The sequence below is a fragment of the Callorhinus ursinus genome, unplaced genomic scaffold (genome assembly GCF_003265705.2).
Source record: "Callorhinus ursinus isolate GAN/ISIS: 27379988/994484 unplaced genomic scaffold, GSC_fseal_2.0 scaffold50, whole genome shotgun sequence".
NCBI lineage: Eukaryota > Metazoa > Chordata > Mammalia > Carnivora > Otariidae > Callorhinus > Callorhinus ursinus.
Genome location: NW_027397112.1, coordinates 8499952 through 8527618, shown reverse-complemented (window position 1 = coordinate 8527618; position 27667 = coordinate 8499952). Strand labels below are relative to the sequence as shown.

Genomic DNA, 27667 nt, shown 5'->3' with positions numbered 1-27667 from the left:
ATGTACACACAGAAGAAAACACCAAGCAATATTTATTGTGCAATTCCAATAGTTATTTGTGGAATCTTGGTTTAGGGTCAGTCTTTATAGCCTTGGCAACTACCCAGTTTAAACAAAAAGCAACAATCTAATTATGTATCTATAAATTTCATGATATTTCTTCAAACATCAAAGCACTAAAAGCACTGATGATTCATGTTATAATTTTAAAAATATTTTAAAACTACACAGATCTCATATATCATTCCTTTTATAAAGTAATCAAAATAATTTGGTTATCTGGAAGAGAATTACTGAAACAGAGTCCTTCCATTCCATCTATAACCTCTATAAAACTCTGAACCAAAAACAGAACAGATGATGAAATAAGGATTTCTTAGTCACTTTGCGAGTGTTTGAACTTTAAGATGAGAAATGGACCGGTATTTTTTATGTTTCCAGTAAATTCAGAGCTTACAGGTGGCATCAGGACTCTGGTCTCTGGGATGATTTTACATGGCTTTCACTTTGATTTGTTTCATTTTCATTTGCTTCTTCTCTAATTTCTTTTGCTCACGCCTCAAGGCAGCTTCCTAGAGAAAGAAAGGGAATCCAAACTAAGCTCTAAGCACACACAAAAAAACAACACTAGAATACTGCCTATATTATTATTCAAAAACCTAGTCTGGTACCATAAATAACTTTCCAAAAGACAGTTAGAAAAATTGCTAATATCTATGTTGGTTAATGAAAATTAGCTTAAAATGAAGTAAAGTTAACTAAAATCTCAAATTAGAAAGAAACTAAACACTACATTTAAGCAACTTTGTTATTCTGATTTTTCCTATACCGAGGAAACACTAACCCAACTTTCATCATAACATTTATGTGTATCTGCCAAGGATTTGTACTTCAGTTCAGAAAAGCTTAAGATTTTGTTTGTTTAGGCTATTAATTGTGCATCTTTTCTTGTAAGTGTAGACGTTAAACCTGAGCCAGTACTTCAATGCATAATGTTAAACTGGGAATTTTTATCATATTTTTATTTAGGAATTAGGAGGTTATGTCGAAAGAGAAAAAGAAGCCCCAAACACATTATTTTAGTGGCAAAAGTCACTGGTTATTATTACCTGTACTGAGGGAAGCCTTAGAGGCCACTAGATTATTTCAGGTGCAATCTCAAACTTAGTTTTTTTTTTTTTTTTTTTTTTTTTTTTAGAGGTTTGGGGTAGAAATGTCCTGAGAAATATACTCCTCCACCGGAGGATCAGAAGATACGGAATAGGAAAAACAGAAGCATGTAGTATATACAGTTACTGATAGCATAACAAATTATGTTTCAAAGGGTGATTTGTAAATTGGTGGTTTGGGAACTACTGATTGTGTTACTTTCAACACTAGGTAAGAAAAAACTACCTGTACAACATGGAAGCCTGAATGTTTAGCCATCATTTTTGTGCTCCTGTGTAAGTACCTTGTGTAACCGAACTGGCATTGTTACCCCGCTTTTATGGGAAAACAAACAAAATCAAATGACAAGTGGTGAGAAAGGATAAATGGGAAGAGGCCCGCGGTGCCCTGGGCACTTCCCTCAATGGCATTAATGACACTCCTGCACCTGTGGCGCCACAGAGCAGCCTGTTTCTTGGCAGCAGGTCTCCACTTCTAAGGATTTTCTTCAGTTCTCAAGATTATTCTTGTTAGAACTCACATCTCCCAGAACTTTGTTCTCTTCTTTTTTTGACCAGCATTTACAAGGTTTAAAATTGTAGAGCTGGACAGTGGCATCTTATTTCACAAAAATGTGAGAACATGTTGATGTTTCAAACATAACATATTACGGCCTAAAAAGCTCTTGAGTTTGAGATTCTGGTTATGTACAAAACAGAAAACAAAAATACAAACAAAAAATATTAGGATTCTCTAATTCTCTAATCAAATTAAATATTTATAAAACAAGATGCATTGGATCATAGGGCACATGTGCTGACTACTATTAAAATTCCTAATTTCTTTCTACTTCAGTTAAGTGTTTGGCTTGAAAGATGATAGTGGAACTTTCCAAAATGGGATTGTGCTGGGGAAAGGATAATTTACATCACTCTCCAGGATCACAGACTCAAGCTAACCTGGTTTGGAAAGGATGCATTAGTTATTCTTCTTAATAGTGCTATCAACTAAGTCATAATGTCCCAGCTGCAGAGAAAATGCTAATCTTTTACGTCTGTGTACCTTCCTACACAGAGTTACCTTTATGGTTAATATGGCATAATAGGCGCCCTTCTAAATCCTGGTTTTACAACGAAGCAGGGTAAGAGAAGTCTGTCTTACCTCCAGCCTGCGCTGTTTCTCAGGATCCTCCTCGTTCATGATTCGCTCCTTCTCTGCTCTTTTCTTCTCCTCGCGCCGCGACTGTGCAGCTTCCTGTCTCTGCACATGTGTCAGCTTCAAGAAGTTTTCTTCTACTCGAGCTCGGTTTTTATCTGCTTTCTGTTTGCCCTTTTCCCCAAGAAACGAGGCATTTCATAAGAAATCCATTTCAATCCAACGGAACCAAGTCCCATTTAGTATTCTTTTATAAAACTATTCCCATTTAGCACTTTCAGGTCAACTAGCAAACTAGCAAAGATAAAATCGCTGAAATCATTGCTCTCTGACTCCCCCAAGGTGGAAAACAACAATGAAAGGTGCCAACTTTATAATAAAGGATATGGGTCTTACTTCTCTGTTGAGTCGGAACTTTTTGGCTTTATCAATAGAATAAATCACCATGTTCATCAGGGGTAGCAAAGCCTCCATATCCTTTGGGTAAGTGTTACCTGAGCCAGGCACTGGAAAACAAAGCCATTTTCCTATTGAGTTAATGGCAGCATTAATACTTCTGGGTCACCCAACTCTTTTATTTATTATTTATTTATTTAATCCCCCCCCCCTTTTTTATTAATAGACTCCTTTCTCCAAGTGTCTTAGGCAGCTAAAATGCAGCAGAAAATAGAAATTAAAATAAATAAAAGGATCTCTTATTGAAGAAACCCCAAAACCAATAAGCAGGCAGGCATGGGGTTGGTTTTAATGTAGTTTTTTATGGCTATTGTTTAGGAGGGAATACTCTGCTTAAGATCCTCTCACAGAAAATGAAGAACCCAGGCAAGACCACAGAACACTTACCATTAAATGTAAACAATAGTGTTCTCTTAGTGTCAGGCAGCTTTAAAGGCTGACCTTCCCTGCCATAAAAGAAAGGCTATTTAGAAAGAACACAAGAAAGATACTTTCCATTCATGTATGTCACCCAATTCACTTAGAGGAACAGATTCCTGCAGATAATCAGCACAGTATTTGGCTTGGCATCCCCAAGTTAAATATAATCTCAGAGCCTGAAGGAGCTTTACAGGCCCCCTGGTCCACTTGTCTTATTTGATGGATACATTCCCAAGTGATCTTTATCCTATACTTGAACACCTCCAGTGATGTTCCCCAGGCAGGATATATTCCTCTCACCTGGGGAGCCAGAAATGAACCTATTTAAGTATTAGGCCTGTATTTTAATAATATTTTTGCTTATTTTGATGCATTTTTATTTTATTTCCAACTCCTACTCTATTTTCCTATAATAAAACATCTTTATTTTTGAGTCAGGCTCAGAATAAATTTAGAAATGATCTACTATAGCATATATAATTTAGTTCTGACTTACCAAAGATTCCTTCGTAATCTTTAACTATCAACCCTCTCTCCTCGCCTCACACATAAAAGGCTCCATGAATGTCACAATGTGATACTCTGCCCACAGTGTTGTTATTGAGTTGAGCAAGGCAAGGATGATGCAACACGATCCACAGGTATAAGGACCTGAATAATTCTGACCTACAACTAAAATCCAGATTGGCTTTTAACTGTACTTAACTCCACAGATTATGAGAGAGAAGCCCTTAACCAAAAATTTAGGTCAGAACCAATTCTACACCAAGGGTAAACTTAAATAAGTATGTGCTCCTGAGATAGGATGTGATTTCAAACAAGAAATTTAATCTCTGAATATCAACATCCAAAAAGCCAGAAACTCTGCATATCGAGAGCATCTGATAATACACTAGGAAAGAATATAATCACCCAACTATTCAAAGAAGAAAGCCAGAAAAGGCCATGAACTAAAATGCAGAGATCTGCAATCAAACATAAATCAAAATCACAGATTCATATCATAAATTAAAAAGGGGGGGGAAACTTCCGACTACAAAGGACAAAGAGATTAGCAATTTGCATTTTCTTAGTATCTGCCATCCTGTAAAAATCTCATCTACCTCCCTGAGTGGCTGGTGCATACATGCGGTGACCCATTGCAAACTCGGGGGCTTATCTGTTTGTCTCCCATAGGATTTCAATTACCTTCATGACACATGCAGTCAAAGCAAAGGAAAACTTAGAATGCCTGTCATCAACTTCCCTCACTCATTTGGTAGGAAAAATTGCAGAAGCACCTTGCAGGTGTTTCAACACAGAAAGCTAGTGGGGACGGTTAATTTCAGTATTTTTATCTCATACGTACTCTTGCATAATTTTTGGACCAGAGAACTGGTCTGAAAAATGAACGGATTCAATCTTGTCAGCATAGTGTGTAAGAAAGTGAACCATCTGAAATAAAGAAAAAAAAATTTTTTTTTAAGTAGGGTTTGATGCATTTCCCTTTTTTCATAAAGATATTCACTCCTTAGTCCTCCTTGATTTTTCACAACAGCATTACAGTTAAAGCTTTTAAAAAAATGAAGGTTAAATAAGGGATCTCTCTACAATGAAACTAGCACCTTTCTTTAGTCACACCAATGATCAAATTTCTTCTTATTAAGCAGCTGAAAATATATCTCAAAATAATGTTCTGAACAAGAATGAATGTACGAAGATAAAATCTAAAATAATTTCAGGGGATTCTCCATAAACATACCACCTTGAACTTACATTAGAACTGTCTTTGAGCTACTCTGTATTTTTATGATGCTAAGATGTGCTTGCTGTTACCATTCTATAACCAACAGAAAAAAATGGTTCTCTATACATTTCTCTTCTACACTAACTGAAGCTTGGAAAAAATGGACTAAATGACATGGTGATAAGGATTAATGCTGTAGTCCTTTTACAAAAAATTTGAAAGCCATTAGCAATCCTAGGAATAATTTGCTCTTGATTCAGAGAGAATTATTTGACTAATCAAACTGTCTCTTTTGACAAGTTAATCTATTGCTTAAAGAAGGTATTTTAATGTTTGTGTGGGAAAGGAATAGAGCAGTGTCATAAAATGAAGAACTTGTGCAGTATGACTTTTAGGGGGAGTGCCCTGTAATCGCTACAGTCTGCAAATGTATGTCTTCTATTGCATTTACCTTTGTATCCATCATTCCCTCTGTGACTTCTCCCATCTCTGACAGGATGGCCAAGGAGTCTGGCAGTCCATACTTTGCTCCAGACTTAGGTTTGTCACTACAAAACTCACTCTAAAGGAAGAAGTAATTGAAGGTAAGACATGATATTTTATTATGCACAAACTTTTTGTTCCTCAAGAGAGTATGTTCTGACCTATTTCAAAGTGGTGCTTAATAATTCAAGTGATATAATTAATTACCCTATGCTCTAAAGTTGAATGCCTATGTAATAAAGAGAACAGTTCTACATGTATTTGAGTTGGAACGAGACATACCAGATCCTGCATCTCTTTCTGGAGTCGTACCAAGGCTTTCCGAGTGCCAACAGCAAACACGTAGGTATCCATGTCTTCATCATTCATGGTTACTTTTATTTGCTTTAAAAATAACAACAACAAAACTCACCCGTTAGGTTCTGTGATAGGCAGAGTTCTATGATGGCCCCCGAGAGTCCCACCCTCTGGTGTCTATATCCTCCCTGTGAATGTGAGGAACCTGTGAGTATAATGGTTATCACTCCCGTGATTATGTTGTGTCATGTGGCAGAAGGCTGCTGATCAGATGACACTGAGTCAAAAGGGACTTTATCTTGGAATGCCTTAATCAAGTGAGCCCTCAAAAGGGACTGGGCCCTGATTGAAGAAAAGAGTTGAATTGGGAAAGGGCTTATGGGAGGGGGAGGGGGACCATGTGGCAAAGACCTCAGAATGGCCTCTGGGAGCTGAATGGTTTCCAGATGGCAACAGTAAGAAAATGGGGACTTAAAACCATGGGGACCTGACTTCTGTCAACAACCTAAATGACCTCGAAAAGAGGACCCCAAGCTCTCGAAATTCAAGTTGCTTGAACATTTGGACTTGCTGGGAGAGCAATGTAGCCAGAGAGGGCCTGGAAGCTCTCTGCATACCACCCCCACTCCCATACTTTGCCTCTCTTCCATTTGATTATTCCTGAATTGTATCCTTTATAATAAACCAGTAAATGTAAGTAAAATGTTCTGTGAGCCATTCTAGCAAATTACTGAACCCGAAAGAAGGGCCATGGGAACTCTTCATTTATAGCCAAATAGTCTCAGAAGTACAAGACTTGCCTGGGACTTGCAAATGGCACCTGAAGTGTGAGTAGTCTTATGGAACTGAGACCTTTAACTTGTGGAATCTGGCACTAACTCCAAGTCAGATGTGAACTGAACTGAATTATTGGACACAAAGCTGGTATCTGGACAACCAGACAACTGGCTGTTCATATTGGGAAATGCCACAGATAAACAGTTTTTAATACACGGCATTGGACCAGGGAGATAAAAGTTATAAACCTCGAGTCTGGTATGATAAAACATAGCACTATTTGTCACATTAACTATATCTTAAAATGTCTGGGTCAAAAATTATCAGTATGTAGAGGGAAGTGTTAAAGTAGGGAAATATAGCAAAGACCTGGCAAGATGGCAGCTCTAAAAGGAAAGGCTTTCTGCTCTTCCATCATTGAGCAGGAATTATACAAAACAACTTAAACAAAACCCAGAAAAAGGGTTAAAAAATACACAGAATCATGTTTGTTGAGACTGTTTGTCTTTGCAGAAAAAATAAGAGATAAAACGATGGCTGACTCAGGAAAAGATACTAAATCTACCTCAAGAAAGAATAGAAAATGATTAAAACAACATTCTAAAGAGTAATTTCCACAAAAGGATAGCTGAAGATGCATCAAAATTTCCTCCTTTCTACCTAATAAGATGGTATCTAGTAAGAGAAAGAATGACAGGACTCTTAACTGATAAGGCTTTAAAAATTAGTGGATTAAACTATTAGTGGCCATATGAGAAAAATTAAAATGAATAAAAGATATAGATTTGCAACTAAAAATGAGACCTTTAAAATAATAACAATGAGTTTCAATCCAATGACATTTCAAAGTATCTAATCATATTACTAATATAGTACTTATTAACCAAATACTGCTTTGTATTTTGACATATATGCAGACATCTCTTGTTCTTCTAGTTTATATAAAAGAGACTGTATATTTTTGTATATTTTGGTTTCTTGTCGCAGTGGGAGCCAGCACAATTATTTGTTGAATAAATGAAGGGGGGGGATTTGGCATTTCTGACAAAGGATACAATTTGCTGATTAACATGTTGATTTAAATAAAGGGAAGAAGGTATACCAAACAATAAGGTCCCCAGATCATGATTTGAACTTCAAGATGTATTCTTTGAAACAAATAATATTTAAGAAACCCACCTTATTGTCAAAGATAAAAAGCATTCACAAGGCACAGAGTAAGATGTGAGAGCAAACTGTGACAACTATTTTTCCCTCCATCACCCAGGCTGGTTCAGCGAATTTACCTAGTGAGAGAGTATTATCTCCTTTCCTACAAAAAGCACACGTTCCCCACTCTCCATGGTTGGTACACTAAGTGGAAGACAATCCATCAAAATAGAAAAGAGTCCATTTCTGACAAGGGACACAAGTTACTTGAAATTCAAACAAAATCCAGGCAAGGAATGAAATAAGCTCGAAGAAGTTAAAAATTCAATCTGTGCAGAGAAAACCAGCAGGAAGAATACATACCACTTGATCACTCACTGGTCTCATCATCCGGGCCAGGACATTCAGTAAGTCTTGTCTCTTGAGGAACTTAAAAAAAACAAGAGACTAGTTGCAACTTTTATTACTATAAAGAAAAGACCTTGAAGGGGGAATCAAATGTTTTAAGAAATACTCTACATTTGCCAAATAGTCGAAAGATGATTTTTACATCTTTTTTTTAGCCAAAAAACAAAGGATGAGACCATGAACTTGTATTTGGAATCACACTGGAAAACAATTAAAGAGGATATACACTGTACCAAAAATTCCATACTTACCCTCAGCTGGATAAGCATCCCCTCACAGCACACTCGGCCAGAACACCACAGGTTGTAGATATGCTCATTCTCCTGGTTCAGCTTTCCTGTGCTTGTGGCTTCTTTGTTAGTTCCATCATCCCCTAGGTGTAAAACCACTTACTGTGATTTGCTGAAAATGTGGGGGCCTAATCACCACACTTACTCCACTCAAAACTATGACACCCAAATGATCACAGTTTTGGGGAAGCAATACTTTACTATCTTACAGAACTCTCCTTTGGACATACATTAGAACAGATGGTCATCATTCCTTTTAATGCTCTTTATTGTCTCCATCAAAAAATTATGGATTCTAGGGCGCCTGGGTGGCTCAGATGGTTGGGTGTCTGCCTTCGGCTCAGGTCATGATCCCGGGGTCGTGGGATCGAGTCCCGCATCGGGCTCCCTGCTGCTTGGGAGCCTGCTTCTCCCTCTGCTTCTCTCTCTCTCCCTCTGTCTCTCATGAATAAATAAATAAAACCTTAAATAAAATAAAATAAAATAAACTCCTTTAAACCTTTAAAAAAAATATTTAAAAAAAAATTATGGATTCTAGGGGCGCCTGGCTAGTTTAGTTGGTAGAGCATGCAACTCTTGATCTCTGGGTTGTAAGTTCAAGCCCCACGTTGGGTGTAGAGATTAATTAAAAATGTAATCTTAAAAAAAATAATCATGGACTCTAGTATTACTTGTTAATGATGATTAGCTTGGAATATAAATTTCTCAAAAGTAGATACAAAATGGAGCAAGGTCAGTTTAAATGTCTCTGTCAAAGGTTAAAAAAAAAAAAACTCCTATGCAGTGAATAAAAAATACCATTAATACAAACTATTCACCACTCCCTCCTGTGTCACCTATGGATTAACTTTAACCAAGTTTGGTTTTCCAACAGCAACATGGTAATAGTGCTATTAAGAGTTCTTTTTTAGATCTAGAAAGAGCTAAAATTCCAATCATTTCCTCTCTTCATTTAATTCATTAAGTGTACAAAAGAAATTGTTCAACATCACAAGGTAAAGCAGACCAACACACCAAAAGAAAACACATTAAAGGGAAGTGGAAGGCATTAAAGGCTGTTTATTTTTTTCCTAATTTCCAAGTCAAAAAGTACTCTGAAATACTATGGTACAGTGGACAGAGGGAGCATGGACATTGAAAGCAGGTAGACTAGGTTCAAATAATCATGGTTGCAATTTAATAACTTAGACAAATTTTAACATTTCTGGACTTCAGTTCCTCCTTAAGAAAACAGAAACTATATATCCAACTGACAGTGTTGTTACAAAGATTAAATAAGAAACAATGTATGCAAAGTACCTAGCATAACATATAAACAGTCTGCAAAAGAGCTGAGCAGATGGGTACTTGCTTACTAAAAGGAAAGAAAGTGTGAAACGCCAAAGTGAGGTGAAGGTGGGGTGAGTTCGCCTTACTCCCTACACTACACAAGTACAGGGCTTCTTCTAAGGTATACCTTTTCAAGGGATCCGAAACTAAAGTTCCCAGAACTTGAGGAAATTCTAAGGCATTTCTAATTTCTCATTTATCAAGCTACCTAAAATGTCAAAATTCCTTGTTTTCAGCCAAACTTCTATCAACTTGTTTTAATAGCACTATCTCATGCTAATCAGAAGAGATTAATCAATAATTGCTAACCCTAAATAGCAATTATGAATGAAAAATTAGAAAATTACTTTATAAATGCAATTAATTCAGTACATAAGGCCTAATAAAAATGGAATCCTTCTTGAGAGGAAAAAAAATGCATCCTCTTCAGCAGTCCATGAAAGCAGTCAGATGCTTATACTGAGGGGAATAAACAGTTTTTACTAAGTGGTGTTCAAGCATGCAGCTGGACTTGTATTAGCCTAACTTACCTACTAAGGTAAAGTTGCTCTCCAAAAGCTCTCTATGAGTGTTAAACCAGGCTTGAGCAAGGCGGCTGTTTTTATTCTTCCCAATGATATAATTCATGATGTAGGCGAGCAGACCAGTCACCATTAAAATTTCTAGATAATAACTCTCCCAACTGTTCTGGAGGTGTGCAGGAACCTAAAGATGAACAATCATTCCATTTAATCTTGGCTGAGGTTGAAGAATGGAGTCTAACTCATGGGATAAAGGAGCATGAGAGAAGTTGATATTTAGATAACTGTCACTGAATATGGTTATACTTTGAAAAATATGCTCATTTTGGTTTTCTAGGTCAGCTTTTGAAAAAATTCTTTAAGGAAATGTGAGGACAATCAAATGGAATAAAAAGCTGGAAAGCCCTTTGTATTAAACTTGATTCTGAGTCTACCCCCAAATAAACCCAGTTTCTAGTCTCCTCATCATTCTTTGATAAATAAAACTAGGAGGGCTAGAATGATAGGGGTTGCTTCTCTAGGTGTGGAGTTTTATCAGAAGAATTGATGTCAAATTCTCGCTATTACATCAACACTAGCTATATGTCACCAATTATATTTCTGGGATTAGTAACAGCCAGATATTTTGTTGGTTAGTTTGAAATTCAGAATCCTGTATACCTACATCAACAATTGTTATTGGGTCTTTATTTTTGCTAGAAGAAGTATCTGGTTTGTCTTCATAACCTTCAAATTCTTCATCATCATATGGCTCACTCTCCGTATCTCCCTCCTACAAAAATGAGGAACAATCTGTTTTCCCCTACAAATGTGGCCAGCAATTGCATCTCATTTTTGTAGGCAATATTTGTAGAGGAAAACAGACCATGTAAGCAGCAGCACAGAACACAGAAATATTCCATGTTTGTAACAAATGATAACTCTCCACGCATTTGAACTCTGATACAGTTCCCACCCACACACAGTATCTATTCTCCACTCCTTCCAGCCAGGCTCTCTATAGAGAAGAAAAGACGGAACATACCACAAAACATCTAGAAGAGTTCCACCTACTGAACAAAAATGAAGATAGCAGAGAATAAAAATCTCCTTAGAGCTGGGTGTTACTTTTAATGTCTGGGGAAAGTACCAGTTACAAATCTTCCCATCCTTCCACTTTCCCAGGAAATCAAGAAAAAGAACCTCACCTGGGTATCTGCATCTTCAAAATCTCCTTCTTGGTTTTCATCCTGCCCTTCTAACTCCACAGTGGTCTCGTCTTCATCATCTTCAGTTGTTATCACCCGTTGAGGAGATTCAGTAACAGAATCTTCCGTGACATCCTCAAATTCAGCAAAGTCATTATCATCATATTCTACTATGTCTTCCTCATCCTCAAAATCATCAAACTTGGCTTCAGAGACACTCCCGAACACCAAAAGGAGAACACAGAAAGCAAGGAAGGCTTTCATTGCACCTAAAAATGAGTTTAAAAAAAAAAAAACAAAAACCAAAACCCTAAATGGACAGCCATTCTTCTATACGTAACCAATCAAATTTTATAAATAGTTAAAAAATAAATCTGTGACTCTCTCCTACTTTTTAAAAATTTAATACAATTCATTTCAGGTAGCGTTTTATAAAGAGCAATGAGGTGAGGGTCAAGAGGTCTGGGTTCTAGTCTGGACTCTGTCATTAGTTATCTGTGAAATCTTGGACAAGTCATTTAATTTCTTTAGGTGGTTTTTTTATTATTGTTATTTTTTGTGGATTCTTTTTTTTTTTTAAGATTTTATTTATTTGTTAGAGAGAGACAGAGGGAGAGAGAGCACAAGCCGGGGGAGTGGCAGGCAGAGGGAGAGGGAGAAGCAGGCTCCCCACTGAGCAGGGAACCCGATGTGGGACTCGATCCCAGGACCCCAGGATCATGACCTGAGCCGAAGGCAGACACTTAACCGATTGAGCCACCCAGGCGTCCCTTTAGGTTGGTTTCCATTAACACCGTGTATTCAATAAGCATTTAGGAACTGGCAGGTAATATAATGAAATAAGAACGAAATGCAACTATTTATGTTAGCAGTAATACGTAAATAGAAAAGCCATTCGTCCTCAGATCAACTTTGTGTGTGGATATGTGAACATCATCATCATCATCATCAAAGCAAATGTTTAAGATAACAAAAGTTCTAGGCCCTGTCCTAAAGGCTTTATAAAAAACCACTAACTTAATCCTCATAACCACCCTTGGAGAAAAGTAACATTAACATCTCTGTTTCACAGATAAGTAAAATGAAGCACGGGGATGCTAATACAAATACCAAGTGGCATAGAGCTATGATTTGATGCCATTTATGCCTCCAGAATCCCTACTATGAACCACTTCTCAAACTGCTTCTCAAATGAAGGCCAGTGGCTGTGATTTCACATCACTTACTTAAAGTAGTCATTTTTTTCTAACAAAACTGTTCCTAGTGTACATGATGGAATTAAATAAATCAGCATTACACAGCTTTCTGAAAATAACACTAGGTATGCCACCATCTAAAAACGTTTCTGAACCAACAAATATAATGAAATCAGATTTGTGACAAAAAATGTGCCAAATGATATGAAAACATAGAGGACAATGAAATCATCTTACCAAACCGGTAAGGCTTTACCAAAAAAGGGAGAACACATGATCTAGAGTTTGAAGAGTAGTTAGATTTAAACCATCAAATCTATTTAGGCTGTATTTCTAGCCCTCCCTTCTCATCTAAACGCCAGCCCTATAGCACCAATTGTGTAACAGACATGTTCATTTTCATGCCCTACACATTTTTTCTGTATAGGGTCAAATAATAAGTATTTTAAGTTTTGTATACAACATACTGTTCTCCGTTACACATTCTTCTTTTTTAAAACAACCCTCTAAAAGTGTAAAAACCATTTTTAGTTCATAAGCTATACAAAGACAGTCTGTCTCTCAGGCTACAGTCTGCTGACCACTGCCCTACAATCATCTCAAAATCAACAGGTACCTGGGGCGCCTGGGTGGCTCAGTCAGTTGAGTGGCTGCCTTTGGCTCAGGTCACGATCCCGGGGTCCTGGGATCAAGCCCCACATCGGGCTCCCTGCTCAGCAGGGAACCTGCTTCTCTCTCTCTCTCCCTCTGCCTGCCTCTTTGCCTACTTGTGCTCTCTATCAAAAAAATAAATAAAATCTTTAAAAAAAAATCAACAGGTACCTGAATTTCTCTATCTCTATGTTATTATCAATCCCATTTTTCCAGTCTTGTTGAAAAGAGCAAGATATTTAATTTCTCATTTTCTTTTCCCTTTGATATCTAAGCAGACATCAAATCCTGATGTTTCCTTCTTTGGTTCCCAAAGTCACCATGATAATCCAAGTTATCATCACCTGCTGAAGACTCACAGTGTTATCCTAAATGGTCTCCCCATCTCAACTCTCTCCCTACTTCCTACTTCTCTTCCCAAAAAACCACTGTCTTCCTAAAATACAACTTTTATTACATAAAAATTCAATAACCATGAAAGGCTAACAAATTCCTACAGAATACTATAAACTCTTCTGGCTCTCACTGCTTTCCATTAGATGATCCTACCATATCTAATCAAATGTACCCTCACTGAACATATCACCACATCAAATACTATGCTAAGAGAAGGAAAACATCATTAATTTGCATGATACTTTAGCTTTAAGAATATGTGTTACTAACAGTATTACTTGTGATAGTAAAAAATTTGAAACTGTTGGGTTAAACTGTGGGTACATACAAAAAACAAATTTATTTTTTTTTCCATTAAAAATTGAAGTAAGAACTTACAAATGAAGTAAGAACCCCTCTTGTTTTAGAAGCAAATACACAGAGGGGTGCCTGGGTGGCTCAGTCGTTAAGCGTCTGCCTTTGGCTCAGGTCATGATCCCAGGGTTCTGGGATCTAGCCCCGCATCAGGCTCCCTGCTCAGCGGGAAGCCTGCTTCTCCCTCTCCCACTCCCCCTGCTTGTGTTCCCTCTCTAGCTGGCTCTCTCTCTGTCAAATAAATTAAATCTTTTAAAAAATATATTAAAAAAAAGAAGCAAATACACAAAAACAAAAAGGTTTAGAAAGGCGTACATCTGTATATAAGTATTTTGTATGGTAAGATAATGGGCATTTTGCCTTTACTTTTTAATTTTCCTACAATGTGATTTTGTAATAAGTTCTTTAAAAAAATAAAATAAGGGACACCTGGGTGACTCTGTTAAGCATCTGCCTTCGGCTCAGGTCATGATCCCAGGACCCTCGGATTGGGTCTCTCCCACATTTGGCTCCTTGCTCAGCTGGGAGCTCACTTCCCCCTCTGCCTGGCGCTTCCCCTGCTTGTGTGCACACACGTGTGCGTGCACTCTCTCTGACAAATAAATAAAATCTTAAAAAAAATAAATAAAAGCATGGTTCCTGTCCTCAAGAAGAGGTGCTGCAGTCTATGGGATAGCTATGGGATACCACAGAGCCCTGAAATAACATTTTTTAGAAGTTTGGTATAATGGAGCATTGGGTTTGTAGACCCAAGTCAGGGAAATTAGGCTAGGAAGGCCAGCAGGAGCCAGATCATGATGATCTTTATTAAAATACCACACTAAGAAGTTTGGATATTTAGAATCAACTAAAGGGTTTAGGTAGGAGAGTGGCACTATCAGATTTGCAATTTAACCCTGATAGCTCATACATAGGGCATACTGGGCTTCAGGTGGAATAGGGTACCTGAGGCAGGAAAAATAAAAGTGGCTGAGATAGTTAGATAAGAGATAAAACAAGACTGAACTGGAGTACTATTGGGGATGAACAGGAAAACAATTTGAAAGATACTAAGAATTATACTCGTCAGCATAAAATGACGATATAGGCATGTGAGAAAGGAAGATCTAGATGATTCCAAGTTTTGGCTTGACTCATAGCTGAACAAAGTCATCCTTGAGATAAAGAATAAAGGAGGAAAAATTGGGTGGGGGGAGGCAATAAATTAAATTTAGTACCTGTTGAAAAGCTTGGAGTGTTTTCAGGTAGTATGTTAGATGATTAATATTTATCTCTTGATTTTCACAAAATCCCTATAAAAAGGATTACCTATTTTACACAGGGGAAAAAAAAAAAGTAGTCTGAAACATGTCTGGAGTTCTTAGGACAGAAGCCTAAGATGGAAATAGAGATGGTGCTGGAATAGATGAGATCCCCAGGGAGTATTAAGAATTAGGTTAAAAAACAAACAAACACCAAAACTCTTGAAACAAATCATAACAGGTAAGAGGTGGGCATAATAGGAAGAAGCGGAATGGGAAACTAAGAAGGAATGGTTAGAAAAAAAGGTGGCTCCGGGCGCCTGAGTGGCTCAGATGGTTAAGCGTCTGCCTTCGGCTCAGGTCATGATCCCAGGGTCCTGGGATCGAGTCCCGCATCGGGCTCCCTGCTAGGCGGGGAGCCTGCTTCTCCCTCTGCCTCTCTCTCTCTCTCTGACTCTCATGAATAAATAAATAAATAAAACATTTAAAAAAAAGAAAAGAAAAAAAGGTGGCTCAATTAAGCATCTGTCTTTGGTTCGGGTCATGATCCCAGGGTCCTGGGTCTGGTCCTGAGCTCTCTGCTCAGTGGGGAGGCTGCTTCTCCCTCTCCCTCTGCCTGCTGCTCTGCCTGCTTGTATTCTCTCTCTCTGTCAAATAAATAAATAAAATGTTTTTTAAAATTTTAAAAAAAGAGTAGATGTTAAAAAGTTCTCATCACAAGAAAAAAAATTTAAAAAAAGAAAAAAGAAGGGACTCTGGTCAAAGTGGTATCATAGAAGTAAAAGGAGAAGCATATTTCTAAGAAGGGAACAGAACTTTTTTTTTTAAGATTTTATTTATTTATTTGACAGAGAGACAGCGAGAGCAGGAACACAAGCAGGGGGAGCGGAAGAGGAAGAAGCAGGCTTCTCGCCAGCAGAGAGCCTGACTTGGGGCTTGATCACAGGACCCTGGGATCATGACCTGAGTGGAAGGCAGACGCTTAACGACTGAGCCACCCAGGCGCCCCAGCACCAGGGGACATTTTATGGAAAAACATAGCTGCCTTCTCAACGCTAACCTTAAAGAGGTTTGTGATTTGTCTCCAAACATCTCTAGTTCCTTTAATAATCTTTTATTAGAGTCAAAAGTGGAAGAAATATGAAAAAGTGCACAAACTCTGGTGGAGTTACATTTGGTTTAAAACATTAGCTCTACCATTTACAAGCCATATGATTTTGGACTAATTACTTAAAATTCCCTGTTCCCCACATACAAAAAAGGGACACCTATTCAGTATTTGTCTCATAAGGCTGTAGTTGGTATTACAGGAGATATGTGCCTGGCATATAGAAGGCATTCAATAAATATTAGTTCTCATTACTTCCTTCAAGCCCTGTGCCTATGAACACCCTTTAAGATTTAAAAAACTTTTAGTGCTTCCCTTTCCAGATCTCAGTTTTATACTTTTTCAAATACAAGCAAATACAGATTAACATTGGCACAGACAACTTGATTAACTGCCGAAAAGTCTGTCATTTCAAATTGAACTTCCACTTAGAATGTTCACACATAGAAACATTTCTAAGATAACTCAGCATTGTAACACGGCTTCTTCAAGGTTATTTAAGTTAAAATTATCCAAGCCACTTATATCTTGGCCTTCCTTCTGAGAAGTTTCTCTGCTGCACCTGTCATCTCATTTTTCAAAGGCACAACTCCCTGCCAGGCCACCCAGTCCTGAGAGTCCTGGGGCAGGGAACACAAGCACTAACAAATCTGTTTTGATTACCTCCCTAACTCACTCGGTAGTCTCTCAGTAACTGGGGCTGGTCTTAACAACCTGAAGAGGAATAAGTGGGGGAAATCATTCCTTGTTGTCATCTTAGATTAGAACTTTATTACAACTGCCAGACTACCAGACTTCTGGAAAACATGTAGACATTCTCCTGTCTCCTTACACCCGTTGGATAAAAACCGTCTTCTGTCAGAAAACTTTAGAAGACTGACCACAGAGGTTGTTGCTTCTGTTAAGCCACTGGGGTCTACTCTTTCCAACCATGGAGAATCAATTCATCCCAACGGTTATACTCCATTCTTTCTGTTGCACACTGTAAGCTTCCTGTAACTTTGCCCTTCTAGTTGGCATATGCCCATAGCTCTGCGAGCAAGTTCTCAAAAACCGTTAAAATCACCCCAACCCCGAAGACCAAGAGAAAATGGGCCTTGGGGTGGACGAAGTTTGTTTTCTGTTTTTAAGAAGGTCAGGAGAGGTGAGAAGGCGCGATCCATGTCACCCCGGGCCTGACTCAGGGGGGCTGGGTGGGAAACCGGACCCGACTAGGCCACGCAACTTAAAGTCACCGCTCGGCCTGGCCCGGCCCCACCGACTAACGCGTCATGGCCCGTTTCGTACCTGTACTGCGGCTAAAAGCTGGCCCAGTGCTCCTGCGGCCGCCGCTTCTCGGCCCGGCTGCCACCTGAGCGGTCACCGCGATTTTACCGCCCCCGATCCCTCTAGGACACAGCCGGACCAGGTAGCTCAGTCACGCTGAGCCACTCTTCACGTAGTCTCCGCCATCCGTTACGTAGAATGCGTGCGAACTGTCCGCGCCTGCGCGCGGCGGGCGGGGAGGGCGGTCGGAATGCGGCCCCGGGAACTGCGCGAGACCTCCTCCTCCAGAGCCCAGCGGAGGCAAGGTGGGACTGCTGGGAAGATTACATAATCCCGGCCTTCTGGCCGGAACGGTCCGCGCCGATCCCAGCCCTCTCCACTAGGGTTCAGTCAAGTTGTCATCTCTCTAAACTGGTGCTCCGGAAGCTAAAGGTGGCCATGCTCTATGAGACCACGTGGCCAGAGGCATGCGGAAAAATGTTGCCTAGGTCGTATTTGCAAAGGACCGGAGTTTAGGGAGTCCACAATTTTATGTATATGTGGTTTCCGCCCAAGCCCTTTTTTGGCGGGATTTCTAGGCGGCTGTCATCGCTACGCTTTCTTCACCCCTAGGCCCACTTCCGGGGCTACTAGCATCCCCCAAGCAACTGTGTCTGGTGCGTGAGAAGTCTGAAGCGTTCTGGAGCTTTAAGGTCCGGAGCCCAGGGCGCCTTCCGGGAGCCGTAGCCCCAGACCCCGCCCATCGGCCCGCGCTCTCTGCACTGCGCATGTCAGCTTTGCGTTCCCCTCCCCCCGGTCAGCAACGGGCCGAGAAGCAGCGGCGGCGGCGGCGGCGGCGGCGGCGGCGAAGGGGGCGGAGAGGAAGGAGCGCGGCGGACGCGGCCTGGACCGCGCGTACTCTGGCCGTGGGATTCTCTCCGCGTTGGCGGTAGTATCAGCTGCCGCTGCAGCCAGAGCAGCAGGTCTGTGCGAGGTGGGTCTGGTCTCGGGGTCGCTACCCCTGGAGCCACTGGAGGCAACTGTGGGGCCTAGCAAGGACCAGGGAACCGCGGCCTCGCTTAACAAAAGAGTCTGCGGAGCCTCGGGTCACCGGAGGCCCAGGGGGCCGGGAGGGGTGGGAGTGCGAGGCAGAGGCCTCCAGGGGTCCTTCCCAACCTCGTCGTCCTCCCACAACTCCCGCTTCTTCCGTAACTCTCATTGTGGCCCAGTTGGCGGCTTTCCGGAGGCGGCGCCCGCCCGCCCGCCCCGCTAAGAAAGGGATTTGCAGGGTGCCGGGCTCCGGTTAGGGATAGCCACAAGGAGGGTTCTGACCGAAGTCGGCAGCAGTCGGCAGATGCAAACCTCCAAATCACGGGGACCCGATAGGTAAAAGTTGCCAAATCGGAAGACGGTAAAAACGTAGTACATCACTGTTGTCGCACAAACTTTTTTGCGGCCTATTTAAGAGCGTGTCTGAGGCGGGTAAATAATTTATATGGAGTTGCAAGCATACGCACCAATAATATAAGGAGGAATTATCTTGCTAGTTGAGAGTTGGGGAATTACAGCTTTCCTCATCACTTTAGTGAAGCATTCCCCCTTTGCTCCTCACTCCTTTAGGTAGTCATTCAGTTTCCTTTGGTTATATATTGTGTTTTGTAAATGATATTTCTATGTCTATTCTATGTCTATACCCCAGAGCTCCTAAAGGGCAGAGATTATTTCTTAATCCACTCTAACTTTTCAGAGCCAAGCCCAGTTCTGGCACATAGGAGGTGAGCAATATATATTTCATACAAAAATTAACTTAGATTTTCAGCGGTGGAAAAAAAAAAGTATGTTGTATTTTCTTTTACCTAGAAGGGGCATTATATGGTCTGATTTGCAATTCATTCAAGGAATATTTTTATCGACGTCTGCTGTGTGCCTGACCCCTGCCCTCCTGAAACTTACTTTCTAGTTGGGGAAAGAGAGATAATAAATTATACTGTATGTTAGAAGATGATTACTGACTTAGGTTAAAAAAAAAAAAGTCTAGAGAGAGAGAGGGATGGGGAGGTATTGCATTTTGAAATAGGGCAAGCAGGGAGATCTTTACAGATCAGCTGATATTTAAGCAGCCTGGAAGGAGGTGAGGGGGTGAGCCCAGCAAGTATCTGGGGAAAGGAACATTCCAGGCAGAGGGAACAGCAAGTGTAGAAGATGTTGAAGAGGACAATGCTGGCGTGTTAAGAGGAATAGTTAGAAGACCATTGTGCTTTAGAGCATTGTGAGCAAAGGAGTAGCAGCAGGAGATAAGGCCAGGGAAGAAGACCTGGGGGAGGGAGCACCACAACAACCAGGAACTTGGAGGCTATTAGGAGGATTTCACTTTATCTCTGCCTGAGATGAGAATCATCTGAGGCTTTTGAGCAGAGAAATGGTAAGATCTGACTTAAGTTGTCATGATTTAGTGTAATTCATGGAGGAGTGCATTTCTTCTTATTTTAGTTTATCAAATTCGTATTCATATAATCATCTTAGTTTCTTTAAGCTAACAGAGGAAAGAGTTGCTTCCAAAATAAGTGTAACCAGAATTTACTTGTACTTGGCTTTAGGAGAAAAATGAAGAAATTCTCAGGTTTTGTACAGATTCTCATTAAAGAACTGACCAGTTTATAGTGTGTGAGATGCTGTCAAGGCAGATTATTAGAGTAGATACTCATCAACTGTCACCAGAACTTTCTCCTATTCCAGAAACACAAGTGATAAAGTAACAAGGTTTTATAATCAGTTGTTTTGTAGTCCACTATTTTTAAAGGCATTTAGATCATCTTATTTTCCACCATTGCCCAAAACATAAACTCTAGACAAATTATCTTCCTTATGTTCCACTCTTATTCTGCCTTTGCTTATTCTTCCTAGCCTTTGCTGTTTCTAGCTGTCTTTCTTAAAATGTCTTCTTCCTTCATACTTCTCTAATCAGCTTGCATCTTCTGTGCCTAGCCTGGGATTCTAGCTTTCTTATAAAGCCATCCGCACTTTGTCAGCTCTTCATGATCTCTGACATCTTCAGTGTCATGTGGCATGTATGTGTGGGATCCCTGAGTTGAAAGAGATTAGAGAAGTCTACCTTGATACTCTCCATTTACTAGTGGAGAAATTGATTTCTGGAGAAATATGCTAAATACGACGGCAATACTGGTATTGTGCACTTGTATGTGCCATGCTTTGTTCTAAGTATAATTTTATGTATGCAGTCAATTTTTCACACTGACCCTGTCAAGTAGGTGATATTCTCAGCATCTTACAGGCCCAGAGAAGCCAAATAACTTCCTTGAGGTTCACATCAAGTTAGTGACAAAGCTAGGGTTTGAACATAGCCTGGCTCCATAGTCTGTGATACTTTACTATGGTGTTATGATTTTCTACTAAATCATAGCATTTTACTACCTAGAACCATACCAAGTGGGACTTTTGCTATATCCTTGACCAAGTTATAAATCTCCTTGGGACTCTTGCATATGGAATAAACAGTGAGTACACACTGTGGAAAACAGAAAAAGCAAAAAAGTCTGGTTCTTCACCTGTGAAACCTATAACTTGGAGACAAAATTAGAGCACAAATAGTTATGATTAAATGTTGGGTATTTTAAGACTTGAAAGGGATTGAGGAATGAGCTGCCACTTCTCTGGGAGAGTCATTCATGTCATAGCTCTAGGAGTTGGGATTTGAAGGATAGCACTTTGGTAGATAGGTATATTGAGAGATTTGGTGGGGAAGGAATTCAGGTAAAGGGAAGAGGATTTACCAATGTACTTGGTTTTCTTGGAAAACCAATGCATGTGGGGAAACCCTGGGAGATATGAATGGTGAAGTGTGTAGTGTGTTGCCACAGTTGAGAGTTTCATTCCAGCTTGATTGCCTAACTGGAGAGCTACTGAATTGAAGGGAATGACCGAATGAATGAGGAAATGTGCAGGGGGAAGGTTTGGGGCCAGGATCTGAAAGAACTTGGCTGAGCATATGAATGCTTGCCGCTCTTGGGTGTGACTTTCCCTAGTTCCACAATATTAACACACCAAAGGAGGTCAAAGGAAGTCGAAATTCATTTTCTCCTTTGCTACTTATGTCTGGCTCCCTATTACTTCATTATTTCATACTTTACCATAGAGTCACTTCTCATAGATGATGAAATATTTGCTGGTTGTAGATGCAGCCTCTAGAAGTACATCACCATGACTTTTCCAATAAAACAGACATTCTTAGGGGCGCCTGGGTGGCTCAGTCAGTTAAGCGTCTGCCTTCTGCTCAGGTAATGATCTCAGGGTCTTGGGATTGAGCCCTGTGTTGCCTCCCTGCTCAGTGGGGAGTTTGCTTCTCCCTCTGCCCCTCCCCCCTGCTCAGGCTCGTGCATTTTCTCTCTCTCTCTCTCAAAATCTTTTTTTTTTAAAGATTTTATTTATTTGAGAGAGGAGCAGAGGGAGAAGCAGACTCCCCATTGAGCAGGGAGCCCAGTCCCCGGGACTCTGGGATCCTGACCTGAGCCAAAGGCAGATGCTTAACGGACTGACCCACCCAGATGCCCCAATAAATAAAATCTTTAACAAACAAAAACGGGCATTCTTAAAACGGTAGAGTTGAGGGGGTGGAGGATTACTTGTCAGATGTCAAATATCAAATACCAGTCACCTCAGAGAGGCCTTACCTGATTTCTTTTCTCTCTGTAATAGCTTACCTCTTGCTTGCCTTTTTCCTTTTTTGTTTTTGTTTTGTTTTGGTAGCACTTTTGGTACCTGAAATTATGATTTGGTTTTTCTTTCTCCTGGACCAGACTGAACTCCCTGAGGGCTGGGGCTGTGTCTGATTGTGTTAACTTTATCCAAAGCTCCTAGAACAGTGCCTAGCAAAATAGGCACTCAATACATTTTGAATTATGTCACTCTGGTAATGGCATAATGGCTGGATAACGGACTTGTTAGGAAATACTGCTGTAGTCGAGATGGAAGTGGGAAGGGGAGGTGTCCCTCATAGTATTGACACATAACAAAGTAGTTAGCAAAGTAGTTAGCGGTCAGTATAAAACAATGCTAGCTATTACTAAGACCAAACTTAGGTTGTTCTCTTTAAAGCAAGGCTCATGAAATTTTGTTTATGCTTCTATTACACAGCTAATTCTTTTCAAATTAGAAATTTTTAAAATGCAATCTTTTAAAGAAAAAAGGTAGTTGAATTTTCACAAACATGTTTGCATCTCAGAGTAGAGACTGAGGTCTAGATAGCATCATTCCTCCCTTATAAACTGGATAAAAAAACAATGTAAAAACATATGCAAATGGAATTCTAATCCTTTAATTTTCATTATTTTTTTTTTGTTTTTAAAATACACATTAAAAAATCTTAGCCATTTTAAGTGTATGGTCCAGTGACATTATGTCCACATTGTTGTGCTGCCATAACCACCATAGTGTTCACAGAACTCTTTTTATCTTGTAAAACTGAAACTGTGTACCCATTAAACAATAACTCCCCATTCCTCCGTACCCCCAGGCCTTGGCAACCCATTCTTTCTGTCTCTGAGTTTGACTGTTCTACTTCATGTAAGTGGAATCATACGCTATTTGTCCTTTTTGACTGGCTTATTTCCTTAACATGATGCCCTTAAGTTTCATTCATGTAGCATGTGTCAGAATTTCCTTCCTTTTTAAGGCTAAGTAATGTGTGTGTGTGTGTACACGTAGATATTATCTACTCATCCATCAGTGGACACTTAGGTTGCTTCCATCTTTTGGCTATTGTGAATAGTACTGCTTAGACCATGGGTCAGATATCCCTGCTTTCAATTCTTTTGGGTGTATACCCAGATGTAGAATTGCTGGATCATATGGTTAATTTTTCGAAGAACCACCATACTATACTGTTTTCCACAGTGACTAAACCATTTTATGTTCCCACCAGCATTATACAGGATTCCAGGTTCTCCACATCCTTGTCAACCCTTGTTATTTTCTGTTGTGTTGTTTTTTTGTTTGTTTTTGGGTTTTTTTTTAGTAGTCATCCTAATGAGTGAGGAGGTGTGGTTTTCATTTACATTTCCCTAATGATTCGTGAGGTTGAGCATCTTTTATATGCTTATTGGCCATTTATATATCTTTGGAGAAATGTCTGTTCAGGTACTTTGCCTATTTTTAAATTGGATTGTTTGGGATTTTTTGGTTGGTGGTGGTTTTTCAGGAAGTCTATGAACTTCACCTGGGTGTGGAAGCCATGCAGTGATTTTACTTCCACTGAAGCTAGTGGATGTTTTTACCCTTTCTTGTCAATGTGAGAAGTGTTTATGGAGGCAGGGGTGAAGTTTCAGAGCTGTTTGATAGGCGTTTGCCAGCTTGGTAGGAAGGGTGTAACAGGCACATTATTATCTGAGAGAAGGCCTAGAAGTGCACGCGTATGTGTTAAGACCAAATAAAGGGAGCGTTGAGAAGACCCACAAATAGCAGGAATATAGTTAATTTTTAAATATTCTCACTGTATTTCTTAACTGTTTACTAGATGTCTCTTCTCCAAAAAATGTTTGTTTAGAGAATGCAAATTAATTTTAATATCCTAAACGGGGGGGGGGGGCTTTTTTTTTTTTTTTTTTTTTAAACATAGAGATTAGGTTGGCTCTCTTGCTTGTTATAGGCCAGTCATAATCCCTCACACCTCTGTGATGGTCAGGGGTCTGTAACCATACGCCTATATAGTATAGCCTACATACTCTAATAGGAAGGGTTACTGTCAAGAGTAAGGAATGAATGGTGCATTGAGGATGATTGGCTTAGGTTTCGTCAGGAAGACTGGATGGCAAATTTTGTAATAATGGAAGATGATGGTTTTCACAAATACTGGGGTGCATTTTGAAGAACCTGAATGCATGATATTTATTCATCCAACAAATTTTTGAGTACTACACACATACTAGGCTCTAAAGATGAATGCAGTGCTAGACAGAACACACAAAGTCCCTGCCCTCATGGAGTTAACATTCTAGTCAGTGCGATATTATAGAAAGTGCAATTGTTTGGCCTTGTTAGAGGCAGTAAATTAGGGAAAATGGGCAGTGTGTTCTAGATGAACTAATAAAAGGCTTGAGGGTTCTGAATTGTTCAATCTTTTGGTTGACCCATTTCTCAGAAGAGTAAAGAAAAAGGTATAGCATATTTTGTGTCTTGTTTGGTCTGAAAGCCATTGACTCTTACCTGCTAAAATCACACCACCTGCCTATTTGTAGCAGAAGTTGAACTTTTAACACCAAGTATATGATTTGCTGCTTTTGTAATAATTTGAGCCCTTTGATTTTAGTAGGACTAATTTATGTGTGTGCCCATCCTTTTCTCCTATCCAGTATCTTGTTTCTTTAGTCTCCTCCTCAGGACTTTGTTCTTAGGATTTTCCTTTCATCCTACATCTTCAGTTTTTATATCTCTGTTGGCTTTTCCTCTTTAGCACAAAGATTCAGCTATGTTTCACAACATTATAAAACAGTTGTGGAGAGGGGTGCCTGGGTGGCTCAGTTGGTTGAGTGTCCAACTTTGGAGTTTAGCTCAGGTCATGATTTCAGGGTCCTGAGATCAAGCCCCGTGTAGGGCTCTGTTGAGCACGGAGTCTGCTTGAGATTCTCTCTCTCTCCCTCTCCCCCTACCGCTCCCCCCCCACTCATGTTCTTTCTGGCTCTCTCAAATCTTTTTTTAAAAACCCTTTAAAAAATAAAAATAGTAGTGGAGAAATGTATTTATTGACATTTAAAGATATTTATAGTGTATCATTAGGTGAAGAAATTAAATTGGTAACTAAATATATTATAGTATGGTTTCAGTTTTGTTTTTAAATTTTATGTGTGTATATACATATAGAAAAAATAGCAAAAGAACAAAATTATGTACCTAGGAGAGGAAATTTCAAGTAGTTTTAAATTTTGTTCCTTTTTGCTTTCTGGTCTTTCTGCTTTTCTATAAAAACTTAGGTAGCTGTGTCATTAAAAAAGGTTTTTTGGAGCCAAGACTAGTAAGATAATACAGTATTGTTTTTAAACTGATTTGATCAATGCTCAGGAAATTTCTTTGCAATTCTTAACCATAGTCTGCGTACTTCAGGCAACTACATATCAGTGAATCATTTTTTCTTCCTGGCTAGTGTTCTGGCGGGCATTGCCCAATAAGTGCATGGTTCAGAGTACCCTTCAGAGACAATTACGTAGATACTTCCTACAAGTAACTGATTTATCTTTCAAGTGTTGATTCTTTCATTCCTCTAGATATCATTACCAAAGGATATGGGACATTTCATTTTGGGACAGTTTTGCTGATAGCACCTCAGCCTCTGTGACAGCAAGCACCACATTATATTGTAATTGCAGGTTGTTTTGTTTTCTGTTTTTTTGGGGGGGGGGGTGGTCATCTGTTTTCCTGGCAGACTATAATATAAACTCCTTGGGAATAAATATGAGATTAAGTCTTTTCATCTTGGTATCTTTAATTGCCTAATACAAGCCTAGCACAAATCAGATCCTCAAAATATTTGTTGTGAGTATTTTTGGCAGCTTAAAGATGCTAAATTAGCAGTCTTATCCTTTTTTTTTTTTAAGGTTTTTTTTTTGTTTATTTGACAGATAGTGCAAGCAGGAACACAAGCAGGGGGAGTGGGAGAGGGAGAAGCGGGCTTCCCGCTAAGCAGGGAGCCAGATGCAGGGCTCGATCCCAGGACCCTGGGATCATGACCCGAGCTGAAGGCAGATGCTCAACGACTGAGCCACACAGGTGCCACAGCAGTCATATCCTTTTGAAGGGGATAATGTTAAATACCACACTCCTGTTTAGACTGTGATCCCAAAAAACGAATAGCACTTTCTTTAGTGTTTTTAGAAAATGTGACTGTTCTGTTGGGATTGGCATATCACATAGCTAAAGTACAAAGTTAAGTGGTTTTTGGTTTTTGTGGGTTTTTAAAGATTTATTATTTTGGAGAGCCGAGCGTGTGTGAGCGTGGGGAGGGCAGAGGAAAAGGGAGAGAGAATCCTCAAGCAGACCCTGCACTGAGTGCAGAACCCCATGCAGGGCTCAATCCCAGGACCCTGAGATCATCAAACTAAGAGATGGACGCTCAACTGCCTGAGCCACCCAGGCGCCCCCAAAGTTAAATAGTTTTAATTTAGAGGCAAAAGTTGGGGAAGAGACAAAAAAATCAGTGGGCTATTTACAAGGTTAAATTTATTATTAGCGTATTTTTTTCCTTACAGATCAGTCATTGACACCATGAACTGGAATAAAGGTGGCCCTGGCACCAAGAGGGGATTTGGCTTTGGAGGTTTTGCTATTAGTGCTGGAAAGAAGGAGGAACCCAAACTCCCACAACAGTCCCACAGTGCCTTTGGGGCAACCAGCTCTTCTTCTGGATTTGGAAAGTCAGCTCCACCACAGCTCCCTTCTTTCTACAAAATTGGATCTAAACGGGCCAACTTTGATGAAGAAAATGCGTAAGTGGTAATCTTGGTAGTTTAGCCAAGGTTGGGCTTTGAGATATTCATTCTATCAACAGATACTGAGGTAAAGAAACCATTTGTTTCCCGAATAATAATATGACTTCTTTAATTGCTTATCTCACTGAATTGTATTGTTCCTAATAAGTTAAATTGGTGAATTTACTCATTTGTGAGGAACATAACGCTTGTGTGCTTACTTATATCTTTCCGTGTTCCAAAAAAGATTTGAGGCTATTGAAACCTAAATATTGCTGAAGAGTTTTAAATAATTCATGTGATTTTGATGGCCTTTGTTGAAGTCTTTTATTGACCCCATGTAAGTTGTTTTGTGACACAAGCAGTAGTTAAACTGGTAGAGACAGTTTGTCTCAACACCCAGGTCTTAAAACGATTATGTTATAACATCTTACAGTGGGAGAAAAAGCTACTCAGATTTTTGCCCAAAGTTCTCAGGAAACATACTTAACAATGACTTTTTTAACTTGATTATCTGATAGAATGGTTATAAAAAGCTAGGGTTTGAGGGTTTGAGCTCTAATTCCTATAGATGATAATTTCTTTCTTTGCTGAAGGTGAAGAAATCTCTTACTGCTATTATTTCCAACCCAGATGGGAAAAGTTGAGTTGGTTTT

The 27667-nt window shown here is 39.6% G+C and overlaps 3 protein-coding genes across 6 annotated transcripts in view; 2 read left to right on the top strand and 1 right to left on the bottom strand.

The window, feature by feature from the left end:
* The window catches only part of LOC141370905 (uncharacterized), a 46759-nt gene extending 35039 nt beyond the window's left edge, over positions 1-11720 (top strand). Inside the window, exons 6-8 of the mRNA XM_073883143.1 lie at positions 1386-1445; positions 5403-5490; positions 11325-11720. The gene's annotated coding sequence lies outside the window, so the exon portion shown is untranslated. The remainder of the gene's footprint in view (positions 1-1385; positions 1446-5402; positions 5491-11324) is intronic.
* Positions 17-11611, bottom strand: CCDC47 (coiled-coil domain containing 47). The gene is made up of 12 exons (XM_025890256.2): positions 11348-11611; positions 10825-10932; positions 10170-10344; positions 8272-8393; positions 7976-8041; positions 5672-5773; positions 5358-5468; positions 4529-4614; positions 3148-3206; positions 2701-2810; positions 2311-2478; positions 17-572 (listed from the first exon to the last, which is right to left on the bottom strand). The coding sequence occupies exons 1-12, from the start codon at positions 11609-11611 to the stop codon at positions 492-494; spliced, it is 1452 nt and encodes a 483-aa protein (XP_025746041.1). The 3' UTR covers positions 17-491.
* Positions 11721-18363: 6643 nt separating the features above from the next.
* DDX42 (DEAD-box helicase 42) overlaps positions 18364-27667 on the top strand; it is a 34268-nt gene continuing 24964 nt past the window's right edge. The window contains exons 1-3 of one of the 4 annotated variants that reach the window (XM_025890244.2): positions 18364-18532; positions 25812-25913; positions 26793-27029. In XM_025890244.2, coding sequence (XP_025746029.1) covers positions 26809-27029 — 221 coding nt within the window. In that variant the 5' untranslated portion in view covers positions 18364-18532; positions 25812-25913; positions 26793-26808. The remainder of the gene's footprint in view (positions 18533-25811; positions 25914-26792; positions 27030-27667) is intronic. The other 3 variants (XM_025890246.2, XM_025890245.2, XM_025890242.2) reach the window with 3 other exon arrangements.